Source organism: Manacus vitellinus, unplaced genomic scaffold (genome assembly GCF_001715985.3).
Source record: "Manacus vitellinus isolate BGI_N305 unplaced genomic scaffold, ASM171598v3 scaffold_12_pilon, whole genome shotgun sequence".
NCBI classification, from domain to species: Eukaryota; Metazoa; Chordata; class Aves; order Passeriformes; family Pipridae; genus Manacus; species Manacus vitellinus.
Genome location: NW_021938949.1, coordinates 11,020,238 through 11,038,931, shown reverse-complemented (window position 1 = coordinate 11,038,931; position 18,694 = coordinate 11,020,238). Strand labels below are relative to the sequence as shown.

General features: G+C 39.2%; 2 protein-coding genes across 11 annotated transcripts in view; both read left to right on the top strand.

Moving 5' to 3' along the window:
• Positions 1-343: 343 nt before the first annotated feature.
• On the top strand, positions 344-18,555 carry CCP110 (centriolar coiled-coil protein 110). Of its 8 annotated transcripts, none has more exons than XM_029957845.1 (17): positions 345-688; positions 802-849; positions 984-1,304; positions 2,340-2,496; positions 3,494-3,622; positions 5,060-6,689; positions 7,657-7,781; positions 7,921-8,104; positions 8,790-8,926; positions 9,285-9,401; positions 9,657-9,758; positions 10,016-10,132; positions 10,306-10,385; positions 10,978-11,040; positions 11,943-12,002; positions 12,570-12,652; positions 16,249-18,555. In XM_029957845.1, exons 4-17 carry the CDS (start codon positions 2,350-2,352, stop codon positions 16,299-16,301), a joined length of 3,027 nt encoding a protein of 1,008 aa, XP_029813705.1. In that variant the 5' UTR covers positions 345-688; positions 802-849; positions 984-1,304; positions 2,340-2,349; the 3' UTR covers positions 16,302-18,555. The 8 variants fall into 8 exon arrangements, with proteins under 8 accessions (XP_017922883.1, XP_017922888.1, XP_017922889.1 ...); XM_018067395.2 differs by adding an exon at positions 13,662-13,707 and having other exon boundaries at positions 345-849; XM_018067397.2 differs by adding an exon at positions 13,662-13,715 and having other exon boundaries at positions 345-849.
• Positions 18,556-18,586: 31 nt separating this feature from the next.
• Positions 18,587-18,694, top strand: part of VPS35L (VPS35 endosomal protein sorting factor like) — a 50,011-nt gene continuing 49,903 nt past the window's right edge. For all 3 annotated transcript variants that reach the window (XM_029957767.1, XM_029957768.1, XM_029957769.1), the window contains exon 1: positions 18,587-18,676. In XM_029957767.1, the coding sequence (XP_029813627.1) occupies positions 18,660-18,676 (17 nt within the window). In that variant the 5' untranslated portion in view covers positions 18,587-18,659. The remainder of the gene's footprint in view (positions 18,677-18,694) is intronic.

Here is an 18,694-nt window from a genome sequence, read left to right as displayed (position 1 = left end):
TGTAGATGGCGTTAATGGGAGGGAAGTTTTGCTGTCGAGAGAGTCGCACAGCAGCTGTGTGTCTGGGGAGCGGTGAGGGCTTTCGCAGCTATGCTAGCTAATTAGAAACGTAGCATCAATAGTGTTTATTTTTCACTTAATTGCTGTGATTTTATATACAGCGTTATGTATTGTATATCTGCCCACAGGCCAGAGCCAGGGCTCAGAGCCCGGGAGCCGCTGGAGGAGGAGGCAGTGCCCTCCTGCCGGGACAGAGGCTGGACAGGGAAGGTCACCTTTACCACCTGACACGAGTGTCAACAGCTGGAAGGAATCCACAGGGAAGAGCAACAAGGCAAGGAAAACAGCGAAGTGAAGGCTCTAGAGACAGAATAGCAAAGCTGAGGAAATAGGTTGTATTAGATTTGTATTAACATGAGGACTTTGACCCTTTTCCTGGTGTGTGTGTCTGTGGGGGAGAATGCTGGTTCTGAGCATCTCAGATATTCTCTTCGTGGTTTTGTGCTTCTGCCAGGTGTAGCTGAAGAAAAATCAGAGAGATATATGCATATGCATCACAAATAATGGAGTGTCTAATTAGATGTCATACATATTTAAAAAAATCTTTTGATAAACAACAGCATTTGTTAAGATTAAAGATGAAGATTTAAAAAAAGAAACCCTCAACAATCATTAACATATTGAAGAGGTAGCAGACGACAAAGTTGTTTTTTGAAACAAGAACGACAGCTTTAACAGCTCTAAATACTCACTGGAAATTAGACGTTTCCATAAATTTAAATTTATTTTTCTTGGACTAAGTGCTGGCGAACAAGTGTGGATTTTCCTTCCACCTGACCTGCCTGTTGGGTGAGTGTTACCTGCTCCTGGACTGGCGGCTGGCTGCCGGGTGGGAGGGAGGGATAAGGTGTCTGGAATGACTCCGGGATGCTGTCCTGACAGAACCTGTGAACAGGTGCTCATGTTTATCTTCCTCATCACAGCGCGTTCCATGAAACTGATACCTGTGGCGGCACATTTGTTGTCCTGACTATAGAAGGACTGCACTATACAAGGGCTGCACAGCTGTGTGATATTTAATGTGATGAAGCAGAACAGACTTCACCTGCGCTAACAGGGAACTCATCTGGGAGAGCTACGAGTGGAAATGGTTGGAAATCAGAGCAGCAGGATGGCGCTCCCTCCCCTCTCATCCCTGTGAGCCAGGGCTGCCTTTGCTGGGCGCTCGCCTAAGCGCTGCAGAACTGCCCCGCGGGCTCTGCTGTGTGAAGGGCTCTGCAGACGGCGGCAGGCCGAGCCGAGAGGTTTGTCCCCGGGGTGGCGGGCGCGCGGAGGCGGCAGCGCAGCGAGGGCGGAGCGGGGCGGGGCTCGCCGGTGCTCGCTGTTGCTCGCCTGCTCGCAGCGCTGCGGGCCGCGGCCGCCGGGCGGCGGGCGGCGTTGCCGGGAGCGCTGGGGGCAGCACCGCAAGGAGCGGGGCCGGCCGGGAGCGAGCCCCGCAGCAGGTACCGAGCGGGGCCCGGGCTTGCCGGGGCCGGGGGGCACGGCGGCGAGGCGGGGAGGGCGCGGAGGAGGCGAGGCAGCGGCCCCGGCCTGGGGCGGGCTCGTGTCTGGGGGCGGGCGGGCAGGAATGGGCCGGAGCGAGGGAACAAAGCGCCGTCAGGCCTTGCCAGGCGGTGCTGGGCTCTGGGTTTTCGCTCCGGTGGGAGCGAACGGTGTCAGATGTGTAGGCGCTTTTAGGGAAACAAGGCTGTAATTTATCTTTGGGTTTGTTTTTTTTTTTTTTTTCCATGGAAATATTGGCATCTCTTCATACAGACGTATGTATACTCCGTATCGGGACGGAGACTCACGGGAGTAAGACACAAATGCCTCTCAGCCCCTTAATCATAAAGGCTGTTCTTTCTTTAATACCAGCGCCTTTTTCCTCTTTTTTTTTTCGGTTTTTTTTTTTTCCAATTCGGCTGCAATTTTATTTATTGGTTTTTTATGTGGGATCTGTCCGATTGTTGTGGAACATCTCAAAGGTTTAGTCTTCGATGGAAATTGAGATTATCTATAGCAGGTGTAGTTCTGTAAATCCTCGTTATCTCAACACTTGCTTTCTTCTCCATGTACCTGTGATCATCATTTTTTGGTCATATATGCAGATTCTGGTTTTATAGGGGAAAATAAGGAACAGCTTTGCAGCTTTTCATAATGATAGGAACAAGAGAAACTGATTCGGTTTTCTGGTGTAGAATTTGTTTCCCGGAACAGAGTGATACAGAAATAGTTGTGATGTTGTTTTCCCTTCAAGGTCTTTGAGGTATATGGAGGAATAATGTTATTATTCTTTGCAGCTTAGTTAACATGAAGATGGAGGACTATGAAATATTCTGTAAGAAGCATCTTTCCAGAATCCAAGAAGAGGCAATAAAAGGAGAAACTTCTTTTACTGTTCAGCACAAAAATATCTCCCTCATTCATTTCTATGGAGTCCCTGTGCTTTCCCCTCTGGTAAGGCCTTTTTCCCCCCCCCTTTCCTCCCTGGTGTCCTAACTCTGCTGTTGGCACTAGCTTTGATGTGCACATGTAATAATTCTGCTGAAGGTATCTGGGTGAGCTGTCATCTGGCCTGCTGCTTAGTGTGTTCTGAGCATTCCTAACCTTAATCTTAAAAAGTAAATGGGTAAAATATACTTCTTTTCCCCTTTTCCCCACATTGACTGCATTGCTTGCAATTTCTGGAGATTTGTTATCTTCGTAAGCAGAGCACAAATGTTTGTGGTTTTCAACTGACAAATGTTATAGCTGGGCTTAACTTTACCTAAAATCATAGTGACATTTCAAATACTGAACGTGTGAGTTAGTTTAACAGTGTCAAAAAAAAGGTGAAAACAGGAAATACTGAGATGGTTTAAAAGCCTTTAAGTAAATTTTTTTTGCATGTTGTTTGCATCTTACCCTAACGTATTTCTTAGGCTCATCAATTATGTTAAGTCATTCTGTACTAATGCAAACAGAGCCAAGCTGAAGATTGTTGGTAGTTCCTGCAATACTGCAGCTGACTTCTTGTTTGTGTGGTGGGAAGTGTGAATGGAGAGAGACTCTAACAACGATGTCCAAAAATCATGATAGAAATTGCAGACTAAATGATAGATTGTCATATTCTTAATTTACAAATGGGTGGATATTGTAAAGTTGGGTAGAAAAAATGTCTGAATTCTGTGTCAGATTGGTAATGTAGCATGTAATGCTCATGGAAGTTTTTTATAATGGACATTTTAAATTCATGTTCATTTGCATGTGTACCAAGAAGGCATTTTGTGCATCTTCCCTTTAAAAAAGATATAATTAGTTGACAAGAAACTGGAATTTAACAGGTGCACAAAGTCTCAGGTGATTCTTCTAATTGTTTTGTTATCTTGGTTTTTTTTCTAATTTACTTCTGTAATTCTGTATTGAAATTTGCATTTAGTGATATAAACCATATTTCTTACGCTCTGTTTTGCAGCTTAGCCTTGAAAAGAAAAAGGAAATACAGCAATACAAGGAGAAAGCATTGGACCTAGAGACCAGGAAACGGAACTCCCGGAACAGAGCTTTGCTGAATCGTGTTCAGGAGATTGTAGAAAATGTCCAGGTAGTGTTAGTCCAAAGCCACCTCATAGCTTTACAGAAAACCTCTGTTTAGAGACATTTTGAGAAAGTCCTGGGGTTTAACTCTTCTGAAATGAATAGCAGTTAACTCTCCACAACCAGCATTTGCTAGTATTTCATGCTATGTGTCCTCATAATTGATTATTTGGTGATACTCACTGTAATGGAGGGGACCTGCTTTTCACTGCTTGTTTTGCTATATGCAGAAGACAGACCACAATGTTGCTTTTGTAGCTGTGTTGGAATCAACTAGATTGTAAGCACAAATTAACAAACCCCTGGTGTTGGAACTTGCTTTATTTGTGAGCTTACAGTGTAATCAGAAAATAATTAAAATTGCCATCTCAACAATTTGTAATTCTATTGTGTGCTTTACAATTTTACTGCAACTGTATTGTTTTCTTTGCTACTTCAATGATGGGTTTAGTAGAGGTTTAAATTGAAAAGACTATTAAATATATCTAATCAAGGAGTTGTCCTTGAAACAGTTGTAATGCAACCTTTAAATTAACCTGTTGCTTAAACAAGTACAGTTAACACTGAGTTTGTTGAGTTACCAAGGTGACAAACAACACTGCTTTGCATTGTTCACTGGAGTTTATGTAGCAACAGTCATCTGGCTTGGCTTGGGGTTTGACCAGTAGACCAGGAACATACGTTCAATACAAAAATAAGCAAGCTTTCTTTTTTTTTTTTTTTTTTTTTTTTTTTTTTGTTTGCTTGTTTGTTTGTTTTTTTTTTTTCCAAAGGTGTCTTCTTGATAACTGAATTGCGGCACATAGGATAATTGTAGTGTGAAAATCTTTTTAAACAAATGCTGGCTGGAAGTAACATGTAATTCTTACTTAAATAAAGTTTGTTTTTCAAGTACTCAGCAAATGAAAACTAATATTTAGTTGTCTCTGGATTAGTAAAGAAATAAAAAATTATTTTTTAGTCCACTTTTTATTAGGAATTATGTTGATTTGTTTGTGGTTGTCCTTAGGTTAGTTTATTTTTCCTGTTGAAATTTTTCAATTACATTTCTTATTTGATGTAAACATGTTTTCTCATTTTAAGAGAAATCTTGCAAGATATTTTGAAGGCATAAAATTATTAAATATATCCAAATTACTTTAAAAAGATAAGAGCATCTTTGTATTCAGGTACTTGGTATCAGTAAAAATTCCAGGTGGACCATCATTGAAATTTATATTTTAATTCCAATGACCCCTTTCTCATTGTAAAGAACTCTGTATTATGTGTAATTTGTAGGAAATCAGTAACAGTTCAACTAAAAATTTTTACTGGTTTTAAGATATTATTTATTTTAATATTTTTTACATTTATTTTTATTACCTTTTTAAATTCAGGTGAAGTTTGCAGGAATCTGAGATTTCATTGAAAATGTTATTTTTTCTTTTTCAATTTGAATTTGTAGATGAAGAAAGGACTTAACATGAGTGATGCGAATGCTCAGGAGGCTGAGAATTCTTGCCCTGACTCAGATTCAAAAGCTTTGACTGACTTCACAGCTCTATCAGATGTCAGTGTGGCATGTTCTCCTGAAAGACACGGTTCCACGGACCTGGAAAAGGCACCAGAACTTGCACCATCAGGTACTGCAGGGCAGAGGACATCACATGTGACAGAAGTAGTTAAAGCAACAGAAGAAAATGTTTCTTCAAAGCCAAGTGAGAGTCGCTTCTTGAAAGATGTGCCTTGTCCAAGGGCTGCCTCTCCTGACAAGCTGTGTCACAAGCTCACATCACACGCTCTGCAAAAGCAGGAGGGACGAGCGGGGTCGCCGTCGGATGAGGATGTCCAAGATCCATGTGTGATGAGTCTTCAGAACCTGATAAAGAAATCCAGGGAGTACATAGAGAGAGAGCAAAGCAAGCGTACCTCAAAAGGCAGTTCAAAGAGGAGCGTGAGTGAAAGTCATTCAGATAAAGAAAATGACGGCGTTAAAACCACCGACCCTGCGAAAGAAAGAGCAAAGCTTACAGGCAGGAGTTGCGCTGCTCAGACGCTTGATAAACCCAGTCTTAATAAATCAAATACCCTTCTCCAAGGTGCCTCTACAAACACAAATAACACAAGTATGTCCTCTTTATCCAGTTTTTCTAAAGTGGACATACCTATGAGAATTGGAACGCCCCCTTTGGTGGATTCAGATTCAGACGAAGAATTTAAAAAGAATTCTATGTTGGAGCGTGACAGTAGCATTGTCAGGAGCCTCACAGGCTCCTACGCCAAATTGCCAAGCCCAGAGCCAAGCATGAGCCCTAAAATGCACCGACGGCGCCCAAGACCTTTATCAATGGGACACATCATTATAAATAACCCTGTGAATGCCTACGAGTTAAGTCCTAAAGGCAAGGGTAGAGCCATGGATTTAATCATGCAAGATATTGCAGATAAAAATAACGTGTCCGAATCAGTGCCAAAGTTCATGGTGGACTTCAACATGGTTTGCCCTGGCAGAGTTCCTGGTGTCAACAGGAATTCTTCAGGCCCTTGTGATGGGTTGGGGGTTGGCAAACCGAATCGCCATTCCTTTGGGCTCTGGGAAAGCAAAGGAATGGTGTCGGCTACGGTGGAAGGACAGGTGGTGTTGGACAGCAGAGGGCCATACAGAGTAGAGACCAGTACTAATATCATCGCTCCAAAGCTGACTGAGCCGTTTGCCATCAGTCAGTCTGCAGTAACACAGAAGATCCCAGCTGGGAATGAAGTGAAAGCGCCTGTTTTGCCAGAAAACACTAAATCTAATTCCACGGTGGAACTCAATAAATCTTACGACGTCGAAAACCCGTCTCCGCTGCTAATGCAGAGCAGGAATGCACGACAGCAGATGGACACTCCAAGTGTTACCCCAGCACACGAGCAGGTTCCAGAAAATTTTGAAAAGGTAAAACGTAGACTTGATCTGGACACCAACAACTGCCAAACAGAAACCAGTTCCTGTGTTCTGAGAGTTGGAGTGGAAGAACAAGAGAAGCAGTGGTTGCAAGAACAGAAATATCCTGTGGAATCAGTTTACATTACCCCTGAAAGTATGGCAAAAGGTAAAAGATTTCCCGTAGCTGAGGGTTATTTCTCAGTGCTGCTTACTTCTCAGTTTATAAATATTTTATAAAAACCCCCAGTGATTGTTAGTCATTAGTGTTTCTAAGTATGTATGTATATTAAAAGGCTAAAATTGTAGTGCATGTAAATTATTTTCAGTAACCTCATTATTTCTCTAATGTTTAATGACAAATTCTGAAATTCAGCTTGTTGCTTGGGCCATTTTTTAATGGCTGCAGAGTGGAGTAATTGCTGTCTTAGGAGCTGCTTGGAGTCAGAAATCTGTAATCTTGGAGTCAGTTATTTGTAACAAATACTTGATTGAACAATTTACGAGGGAACATCAGCTAAAACACTGTGCATAAATTTTGTGGATTCTGTATTTATTCTCAAGAATATAATTTGACAGCACAAATACTTATTTCCCATTTGAATCTAGGAACTGGAATTTAGTTTTGCTAAGGAAGTTGTCTTATTCCATGAGGTCTTAATAAGACTACTAAAAGAAAAGACAGCCTGTGTAAATTAAAAGAAAATACCTTTTAATGGGTTGGAAATCACTATATAGGTATTTTCTTCAAATTCAAGACTCTTACATCTGTATATGTCTCTACCAAATCAAGCTGAAGTGGCATAAATCATTTTATTTCACTCAAGTAACTGTAACAATTCTTAGGGCTATGTTTTTGTGTGTCCTTAATATATGCTGAGTTGGTGTTACTGCTGTTTCATTCACGTGCTTAGCCCACCAATATGACCATGCAAATATTTTGAAGGACTGTAGTAAATTATGAGGTTCTTTACCTTACCTTACCAGTGGAAATTTGGTATCAAGGAAACTTGATATCAAAGACATCTTTATTTTTTACTGATGATGCAAGTTACTTCCAATAAAGGGTGTGTGTCTCTGGCAAAGACCACATAGAAGTTATTTAATATTTGATTTTTTGTTATGTATTTTTTCAGAAGATATTTTAAAAACTAAAATGTTGGCCTTTGAAGAAATGAGAAAGAGACTTGAAGAACAGCATGCACAACAACTGTCAATTCTGATAGCTGAACAAGAGAGAGAACAGGAGAAATTGCAGAAGGTAAGGTTGAAAGGAAAAATTCTAAGCAAAGGTTGTGTGTTGTATGGAAGTTTGTCAGGAAACAGTTGGGTTTAAATGTGTATTCTGTTGCTTTGCAGAGTTAGAAGATTAGTCTAATGGTTGAATCTTCCTTTTGTAGGAACTGGAAGAGCAGGAGAGAAAGTTGAAAGGAAAGAAGGTTACTACAACGGAAATAGAGATTTCCAAAGTGAATATTAACAGTAGAATGGAGTTGGAGTGGAGGAAAAAAAGCGAAAGTGGCTTGCTGGAAAGTGTGCAGTCTCAGCTGGAGACAGTCCATAACACAAACTCCACCAGCATTGGTAAAACTGGGAAGGAAGAATATAGATTAAGTGTTTGATATATTTTGTTCTACAGTGCTTGACTGGACTAGCTGCCCCTCTGTACTGATAAGTGCAGTGTTCCTGCCCCGGGGCTGGTCAGGATGCACAGACAGCTGCTGCCCTCAGCTGTGGACAGCACACGTGAAACAACGTCTGTGTTGCGTCTTTGTGTCACTGGCATTTAGCACAGATTCAACCATCCTCAAACTGTTCCATGTACTTTACTTGTTATGTAACTGTTTCAGGGTATGTTCAGGGAAAACAAGCCAAGAATAAACTCTTTTGATCAAGGATGGGGATGTGGATTTGTGTCACGTCCCAGAAGGTTCGTTCCCGTGCCATGTAGCTGCACAGCAGCGGGCCAGGTGGTCACATTTGTGTAGATGGTTTAGAGAGGCTCTGTCAAGGGATCTTGACTGCAAGACAGTGCAGCTGTAGCTGGTGGAGCACCTCTCACCTGTTCCAGAACATTATGAAGTGTTTTGTTCTGTCTCGTGTTTAGCAAATCTTGCATGGAAATGAACAGAAATATTCAGGTTGCTTCTTGCCTATAATTTACCTTGTCAGCAAAGCTGCTGCCCCCAAGCAGAGTGTACACACAGACACAGTCATTACTTTATTGGCAGAAGTGTGTGTTGAACTCTGTGTTCTGCTTTGCATGCAGGTTTTGCTCATACAACACCCAACACCTTTTCTTCGACAAGTGAAACTTCATTCTTTCTCTGGGGACCATCAGGTAGTGGAGTCATAAAAACCTCAGTATCCAGGCCAACTAATAGAATCAAAACTAGGTGGTCTCAGGTAAGGAAAAAAAAAAAAAGATATAAATCTTAAAAAAACCTCATGTTTTTCTAAGAGACTGGTAACTATAATAACTGTGTAATAAATGTCGCAGAAAATTTTAGTATCCTTTCCTATGTCAGCTTTGATTACATAAAAGAACTGTATAGAATATTTTTCTTATTCACATATGCAAAATAATCATATAAAAATATGTTGCTTCTTCTAAGTTACAGTGGGTACTTTTGGCCCAGCCAAAACTTTATTAACAGCTTGTTTCTTACTTAAGAACTTCTGTCATGTGATTGATGTTATTTGAGAAATAATTCATAATTCTTGCTTTTTTAATCAAAAGTTTAGAAAATATTTTTCTTTTAAGGTTCTCAGTCCAGAGATACAAATGAAGTTTGATAAGATCACTGCTGTGGCAAAGGGATTTCTCACTCGTAGACTCCTGCAGACAGAAAAACTGAAACATCTTAAGCAAACTGTAAAAGTAAGATCAGCTTTTTGGTATTATGCAGCCTCTCCTGCTCTTTGTTTCTGTTCCTGTCTTCAATTGACAGATGAAATCATGCATTTTCTACTTTCAGAAGAATTGGGGAATGTCTGTTACATGAACATGTTTGTATTGCATTGCTTAGGTCCAAGTCAAACAAAGAATTTATGTCCTATGTGTACTGTTTGTAATAACTGCCTTGTTGTGAAGGATTATGCTTGGTGCTTTATCTTATTTTCTCATCTTTCCCAGGATACTGTGGAGTTCATAAAAAATTTTCAGTCTGAAGCCCCGTTGAAAAGGGGAAGTGTGTCAGCACAAGATGCATCCCTTCATGAAAGAGTAATGGCTCAGGTGACACAATTTAAACCGTTTTTTTCCTTTCCTAGCTATTGTGTTTTTGCAATATGAATACCTAAAACCTTGATAGTGATTTTGTTTAGAGTAAAAAATTTTAAACTATGGCTGTGAAGAGAATTTTTGTGCTGATACAATGAGAGATTTCAAAATTACAAAGAGTTTTGCTTAGTTTGAGAAGAGCTTAATGATCAAAACCATGGGCATGTTGCCTCAACCAAATATTTTATTAAAATCTTAATTGTTCTTTCCAGCTGCGAGCTGCTCTGTATGACATCCATGACATCTTTTTTACAATGGATGCATCAGAAAGGATGAATATTCTGCGTCACGATCGTGAAGTTCGGAAAGAGAAGATGCTCAGGCAAATGGTGTGTTATGTTCCAGAGGATGTAAACTGTCTTAAGACTTTGAGTCTGAATCATTTTACATTTAAGAGATTCTTACTTGCACCCTAAAATATTTTTTAGATCTAGATGGTTTATGCTTTTGCAAGTAACTTTCTTCAATATCTATTTATTTATTTATTTATTTATTTTTTTAGGATAAAGTGAAGAGCCCGAGAGAGCGAGTGACACTTTCAACAGCTACACAGAAATCTCTGGACAGGAAGAAGTACATGAAGTATGTGCTGCTCTCCCCTTGGGATTGGGGGGAGGGAGGCAGGGTGCAAAATGATGAGTAGGAGACATAGGAAATAGTGACAGGAAGTTTCTGGAGTAACAGCTTTGCAAACTAACGTCTCTCCTAGGAACAATGAATAAGAAGCTGTCCAGGTGTTTGGAGTCTTGCTAGTAGTATTTTGTTCTTACTTTTAAGAGACTTCTTGTTTGTACAGGAGAAAAATATTTGTTCTAAGTAGTGCATTTATGCTAGATTCCGGTGGTGGGTGCTTAGTTTGTGGTTGAATTTGCAAATTGTAAAAAGTGCTGCAAGTGATTTTATCAGTTTAAAGTGCCTGGCAATAGAGATACTTGATAGAGTATCTCTAGCAGAGTTTTTTGGGGAATGGTAGCAGGCATTATCCTGCAACACAGTGGGCTGAACAGTTGTATTACACTTGCTCCTACACTTGAGTAAAGAAGCGATAATCTGTAGTACTGCTCTGACACATGTAGGTGTAGTTCCTGTTGTAGGCATTCTCTGAGTGTTTCTGTTCAAGACCTGGATGATGAATTTTTAATTGAAATATGTTTCAATACTTTTGTTTCTCTAGGGCTTCAGAAATGGGAATACCAAGTAAAAAAATAATCATAAAACAAAAAACTCCTGAAAGCCGGTGGGTGATGGTTACTGGTATTTGGATGCTTTTAAGAAACTGTGATTTTGTGATCTGTATTTCTGGTTTGCCATCAATCAGCTCAATTCCTGGTATTATTATGATGGGCAGTAATGAAATCTGATTGAGCATGACCTAAGAAAGGTGTTTATTAGCTTGTTAAAAAAGATTTGTTTTCTTCAGAGTCAATTCTAAAATTTTCTCTTCAGAAATTATTTATTTATGGCTTTAAGTCTCTGTGCTCAGGTTCAAGGTTTTTCTTTGAGATAGACTGTTAAGCTTCAGTTTGGCACTACTACTTTTCCTAATACCCTTACTTTGCAGTGAATCATTGATAATGCTTATCTTTAGGAAGCTGTCAGGAAAGAAGTGGATCTCTGTTGCAAGGAAAGTGCTTGCTCCTTGATTGTGTGATTGTTTGCTTAGATCACAGAAATTAGTGTTCAGTACATGCTGTTCAGAAAGATAGCAACTACTCTATGAGACCTATCTGCACCTTTTTCTAGTATAAAAAGTCAGATACCTGGCATCCCTTAAAAACAATTTTTGTCCCATGTTTACCCAAAAGCTTTGAAGGCAATGCTGTCTACTCATGAAGTTCAGTCTTCAGTGACTAGTGTGACTCAGTCCTTTTTTTCCTGTATATCCTTATCAGTGACTAGGCACTGTTCAAGGAGTTGTACCTGCACTTTTTTTCCCCTTTCTTTGTTTTAAATAGTGGAAGTAGGAATTCTGTTCTGGAATTTTAATTCCAGCCACTTTGCCTACACGTCATGTGCCTTGCAAAGCCTGTTAGCCTTGCTGAAATTTGTTGTGTGAAACATGATGCATAATTTGGTATTCCTTGTGAGGTTTTTATTTTTAAAGGGAAAAAGCACTAATAAAGGTTTGTGTTTTAACAGCATACTTCAACCAAACCAAGGACAGAATGCCCCGGTTCATAGATTGCTTTGCAGACAAGGGTAAGAGCACAGTGTGTTTATAGCCTAAGGATGAAACTAAATGCCAAGCACAAGAGTACAGTGATTGCTCAATAAGATTTACACATGCTGGTGTAACTGTTGTTCAAAGTAAAAATAATTACTTCTCCCAGTATTTGAGACAGTAATGAAACTTCGTTTGACCTTATACTGCAAGAAAATACTTAATGTTGTCACCCTCTTGTGTTTGTCTTCATTTACACTGTGTTCCAGCATTTCTATTTGTAACGTTCATTCCATGAAGCTTTGCTTCCACTTAATGAAATATGTGTATTTTTATATGTTGACTGTAAGGTCACAGTGTCTGAACGGAATCAGTTTCTTGAATAGAGTTTTACAAATCCATTCATGGGGAGATGTTTTCCTACTTAATGTATCAATATAAGACATAATAATGTTGATAGAAACTGCACATGTACTCAGGAGGAGGCTCTGTGGGACATTGGCATGGAAACATTTTTACAAACAGTTTGATAGTGTCTCATGTTTTTATATACAGCCTTTCAACTTTGTTGCAAGTGACTTATTAACTCTTTTATATTTAATTAGAACCTTTAAGACCTCAGTGAATGGGGTTGAGCAAAATAGAAAGAAGGCCTCAGAGAGCAGAGTGTCTAACAAGGCGGTTTCAGGTGTGTAGAAAATCGGTGCTTGGATCTTATAGTACATAAGTTACTAGTATCTAGACAAAGTAAATGGGCAATATATTGTTTTCCTTTCCTTGTGCACCTGCTTTGCTATGTCTTAAATCTAACCTATCTCTTCAACAAACACGGACTGGTAACTTAACCATCCACTTCCAGATTCTATAAACATAGTATATAGAATGTGCTGCACAGCTCATTTGCTTTCACTCACCAGATGCCCAGTCATAAAAAGAGGTTGCCAGACATATTCACTGTAACTGTTGAGAAACTGATTGTAGCCAAATAGACTTGGATTAGAATCTCATGTCATTTGAGTCTTAGTTCTGTAGACACGTCTGTTGAAAGGGCAGGAAGGACAATTCCAGACTCATCAGTGGGTGTTCAGTCATGATACAGTCCTAAAATTATATATGTTACTGTAGCATCTTGCAGGATGTTTGAGTCTTAATGACCCGAGTTTAAAAGTAGAGTATTCCTGTGCTTGCATATGGAGACGATTGATTGGTTGCCTTTTATTAAAAAGATTTGATAATAGTGCTGAACCTCTCTGTTTTCAGCCTGTTCAGGCATGAAGGGAATAAAACACTGTGAAACATCATACACAGTTTCTATTTTTTAATCAGATTTTAAATTTCTTAAGTGACAAACCTCAGTTGATCAAAAGGTAAAGTTTTAAAGGTTTTAAAACTGTTTAAGATCTGGATTACACATTTTTTCTCAAAAGAGAATATAAATATATGTAATATATAGGGTTTTATACTCTCCACAAGGCAAGTATAAAAATTGGGAATTTTGGGGCTTAATGGGGCAAATGTGTAATGTAGGATTTTGACTGTTTTCTATAGTGATCTGAATTATCTTTATGTATTAAGAATCAAACCTTTCCTATAAGGGAAATTCTTATTCATTGCTGCCCCAGAACAATGCTGGGAAGGAGTATGTGCAAGTTTTAGTGCAGTGTGTTTTACACTGTTCAAATGTGATGTTTTCCCAGATACTACTTCGTGAAGTCAAGAGAAGTGGCTACAGAAGGATGTATAGTAAGGCAGTATGCATATATATATATATATATCTAACATTTTAGAGAGAAGGGAAAATAAAATAGCAAACAATGAGATGATAACCAGGGTTTAATTTATTTTTCTGCTGTCAGTTCTCCTGGTAGTGCTGTCACCACTAAAGTGGAGCAAGGCAGTTGTTCCGTTGTGTTCAGTGACACTGCAGAAAAATTAGCAAAGATAATAATAAATCTCCCTGAAATATAAAGAAGAAAATAAAGTTAGCAATATAATTTTAGAAACCAGAGGTAGCCACTAAGGCAAGTTTTCATCTGCAAGTTTGCAATACTGTATGCTATTAACTAGTAGTTGAGAGTACTGAAGAACAGGGACTACACATTCCTATTCATTTAGTACAAGTAATCTAACCTATTTCTAAAGGAACACTTAATAGATGGGTAAAATGTGAATAGTGAAAGGTCTGGCAGTATGACTACCAATTAAATTGTGCTTATTAGAGGGGCAAAAAAGGAAGGAGGGTTAGTAGAATACAGCTGCTATAAATATATTCAACTTAGACATGAGACAAATGCTCTGAAGAAAATAATAATATACTCATGCAACTTTTTTCTTTGTTCTCCTCATTGTTGTTGTAAATTCTGTCTGCAAAGTGCTTTGTAGCTTTAATACCACTGCGACTGGTTGTTGTCTTTTTCTGGCAAGAAGGCATTTTGTTTAGGAATCAACTGGCAATCCTAAATTCAGTTTTTGTTGTTTTTTACTCCTTCAATCCAAAGTTCTGTGCTAAAGGCAGAAGTACAAACTTGTGAATCAGTGAAGAGTCTTATTTACTGATTATTTTTTTTTTTCAGTTTAATTAGTTTAAATAGGACCAAGATGTTCAGTCTATTGCCTGCAAGCCGGGCCAGGCAGCACATTTAATGGGGTCTGATTTTGTTAGAAAGAAGGTAGTTGAAATCAGGTTGCTCCTACAACTAGACCTGTTCATCTCTGTTTCTACCTGGTTTCTTCTTCTGTGGAAAAGAAGTACAGGGCATGAGGCATGTGGAGTATTTGGGTGGTGGCAGCAGTTGGCCAAGCGTGGTCTCTCCCGCACGTGTGTGCGGCTGAGCAGGGCAGTGTGAGGAGGTGTGTGCTGTGAGGTGTGTCAGTGTTCAGGCCAGCACTTCAGGAAGCCTCAGACCTGCTGTGTGAATAGCAGGTCTGTCCTTTGTCCCAGGAGAGAGAGGCCTCATGTGATTGCCCCTTGCCACTGGAAAAGGTTGGGTGATAATTGTATTCAGAAAGACTGTCACTTTTTTAAATGAAATTTGCCTTCTGCAGTTCCTTAGTCTGGATTGCTGGGCTTTTTTTGCACTTCCATATACTATTACATAATACCCTGTTATTTGTGTGAGATTTTTATATAGTTCTCTTGAGGCGAGTTAAGGGGTAGTGTTAAATCTCTGATAAAGCACCATGCCTGTCAGCTTGGTTGTCCTACAAGATCACAGGTGAGCTGAAGAGTCCAGCACTGGAGAGTGCTGGGCGGGTGAGAATGCCTTTTGTGTGGTGGGAACCTGTTGAGGGATCCTGCTGTGGTGAGGTCTCTGGGTGTTTCCAAAGCTGCTTTGCCCTGTGCTGACTGTAGCCCTTGGACACCTGTAAGTAACCACTGCAGCTCTGACCAAGAGTAACTGAAGAGCCTGAAAAGGACTGGCACTTCTTTGTCACATTCATTTACTTGCCTGGTAGTCATTTCTCTTCCATGGCTGTCTTCCATTCCCACCGCTCTGCACCCTGTGGTACAATTTTCACTGCTGTGTGTAAATGTTTGCTCACACTGCTGCACACTCTGGGTAACTGCTTGAACCTATTGAATGCTGAGTTGTGCTACTTTTTAGCAGCTTGCAGTGCTGAACCCTTATTACTGGAAGATACTTGTGCTATGCATAGTACAATGTGGATTTTTAATATATGTATGTGTATACTTGTTCCCCATGTAAAGACTTAATTATTATTTTTATACTTGAGCAGCCTTCCTTTTATAAGGGCTCTGCCTGATGGCCTTGTTCATACTGCACTTCTAATTCTGGTTGTCATACTGACATATGGAAACCTACAGCTGTTTCTTGGTTTAATTAACGTGGCAGCTGGGGAAAAGGAAAGTTATCTTAAGTATTTGATTTGTATAATATTTTTTTAATTGATAGATTGTTTAAAAGTAGTGCTTGGCATAGTTAAACTTATTAGCCATGTAATTATTGTCTTGGTGATGTGACAGTTCTTTTAAAAATGTACGAATTGTAGTTGTAGATGTTTTAACAGTAGCAGGAAACACTTTGGAATAGTTACTGCAGAAGGCAGTGCTATAAAGTGTCATAACTTTCAAAACTATAGGTGGTTTTTCTAAGGCATTTTGGGTGTAATATTATGTAATAATATTTTAAAAGTAATCACTGTATACATACTACTGCTTTAAAAAAATTTTCCTAAACTTTTTCAGCTATTTTCTTTTGATAATCCTCTTACAAAATCCAGCACTATTAATTGTAAAATGGTAATGTTTCTGCTTATTTTTAGGAGCATATGCAGGAAGAACCCAAAGAAAGAAGCCAAATGTTGTGACAATTTAAGAAGACAGCACTCACTGGGATAAACTGTCTGTTTTTTACTGATGGCATTCTCAGCACTGATTTTAAATATTGCATCTTCTTTACGTATATGTATATTTAGAAATTATAAACCTACTTTGTCATTTTCAGATGACACATTAATACAATCATATTGAAGTAATAAAGGACTTTGAAGTTCTAATACTTGTGGAAAAATTGCATGTTAGAACTTATTATATGTTAATACTAGTGTGTACACATTTATAGTCTTGTTTATTTAAAGATGACCACAGGGCAGCATGAAGGTAATTTGTGACTTTTTCACACTTTCTAATTCTTGTGTCTGATATGTGCTTTTGCATTACTTAAAATTGCAATTTCTGTGTATGATTGCTACCACAAGTAAGTCATGGGTATATATTTAGTTTCGTACCATAAAGTTAAAGCAACTAAATGGGAAAAAAACCTCCAAACTTAGAACTGAACTCTCACATCAGTGAATTTGTCCCCAGCCGTTTTGAATGTACTTTCTGTATGAATGAGATTTACTTCAATTGCAGTACTAATGACCTAAAATGTTTTGCATTTCTGCGAAGCTGGACAGACATGGATCCAGATTCAGTGCTGGGCAGATGGACCTACTTCATTGACTAAACCAAAACTGTGCATTTATACTTGTGATAGATCAAATCACCACCACCAAGAGTCCTGGGATTTTTTTACCCTGATGTCTACTGCATTTTCTGATGGAAACAACATTTGGCCACGATGGAGACCTGTATGTTCTACGAAAATTCAAGAAGGCAAGATTTTAATTGTTTTACTGTTTCAGACTTAAATAGTAATTTCAGTCCGTAATAGTAATTTGGATATGTTACATTTCATTGATGACAGTTGCAATTTTTCCTAAGCAATTTCTCTTCTACCGTGATCTAACAGGCCCTTGTGCTGAATTCATGATTTGGGGGAATGGGGAATCCCTACCAAATCCCAACGAAATCTTTCATATTTATGAATATCTAACATTAAATGATCATGCTCATGTTTTACCTCAGTCTTCCAACTGATGGATGTTATCCATCAACTTGAGGGGAGCATAATTCTATACCTGCTTTTAATGAACTTGAGACATGAGGTTGACAAAGTTTTAGAGAGAAAAGCTGTGCTTGTGTAACCTCAGCAGTAGAGAACTGACTGCCGGAATGTGAAATAGGTTATATTTTGTTATTTCCCAGTGTTGATATAACATAGTAACTTTGGAGGCTTTGTAATGTGTTGACATGGATATAAGAGAAAAAAGACTGAAAATTTCATTGTGTTAAATAGTCAGCATGAAAGAGGAACATTAATGGTGAGACGAGGACAGTACCTTCATGAGCAGTGATGAGTGATTGGCTTGCTTGTGGCACCAGTTATAGCTTTTATCTGCCACCAAGTCTGTCCTCTGCAGACAGTGACATTGTTCAAAACAGGTGTGTTATACCATGCAGTAAGTTACCCAAATTGTGTACTTGGAAAATGGCAAAAATGCTGCCCAAGCACTTTGAAGAATGACACTGCTCAGTGGCTCTCTGCTGTGGCATTTATTTGAAAGCCTGGGGCAGGAGGTTCCCCTAATGGTGTAAATTTTAATTTTTTACCAGTGTAGGACCTGCCTCCTTCCTTCAAATGCTGTGGTGCTTTAAAATCTCAGTTGTAGTACAGAAAATGCCCAAGGCAAGCTTCCTGCTCACCCAGTGGGCATCACAGCCCTGTTTTGGTTCTCAGCTTTCCTTAGGAGTGAAATCCATCGCAACAGGGGAAAATTAACAATGGCGAGAGTAACCTGTGTCATAGGGGACAAAAGGTGCTGTTGATATAGGATTGATGGTTTCAAAGAATGTTTTATGTGGTGTATTTATTATTAGCATAGGCACTATGTTGATGCACAAATAGGTTTAGTGTGTTAGTAGAAAGGAATGTTTGCTTTCTGCTTGGGTTTCACATCTAAACTTCTTTGTCTTTAAGCATGCTTCCACTGTGTAATAGAGCACTGTAGCACAAGGTTGTTTTTTTTTTTTTTTTTAACTTTCATGAGGCCTTTCTCTTGGCAAGTGCCAGACTTTGTTTTTGTACTTGATGTTTTGTATTTATACATATTTATCTTTTTATTTTCTGTGAAATTGTGATACCATTACAAAAGTCTATTTATTTTTATACTTTTATTTCGTTTTTCACCAGTCTTGCTTTTTACTTAAAGCATTCTGCACAATAAACTTTGAATCTTTAACAAGAACTGCCTTCCTCGTCCTTTTCCAGGCGCTCCCCGCTCTGAGGGGCGGGGCGGGAAATGGCGGCGGAAGGCGCCGCCCACCCGCGGCGTCATGTGATGGGCGCAAGATGGCCGCGTTCCCCTGGTGAGGCGGTGGGCGGCG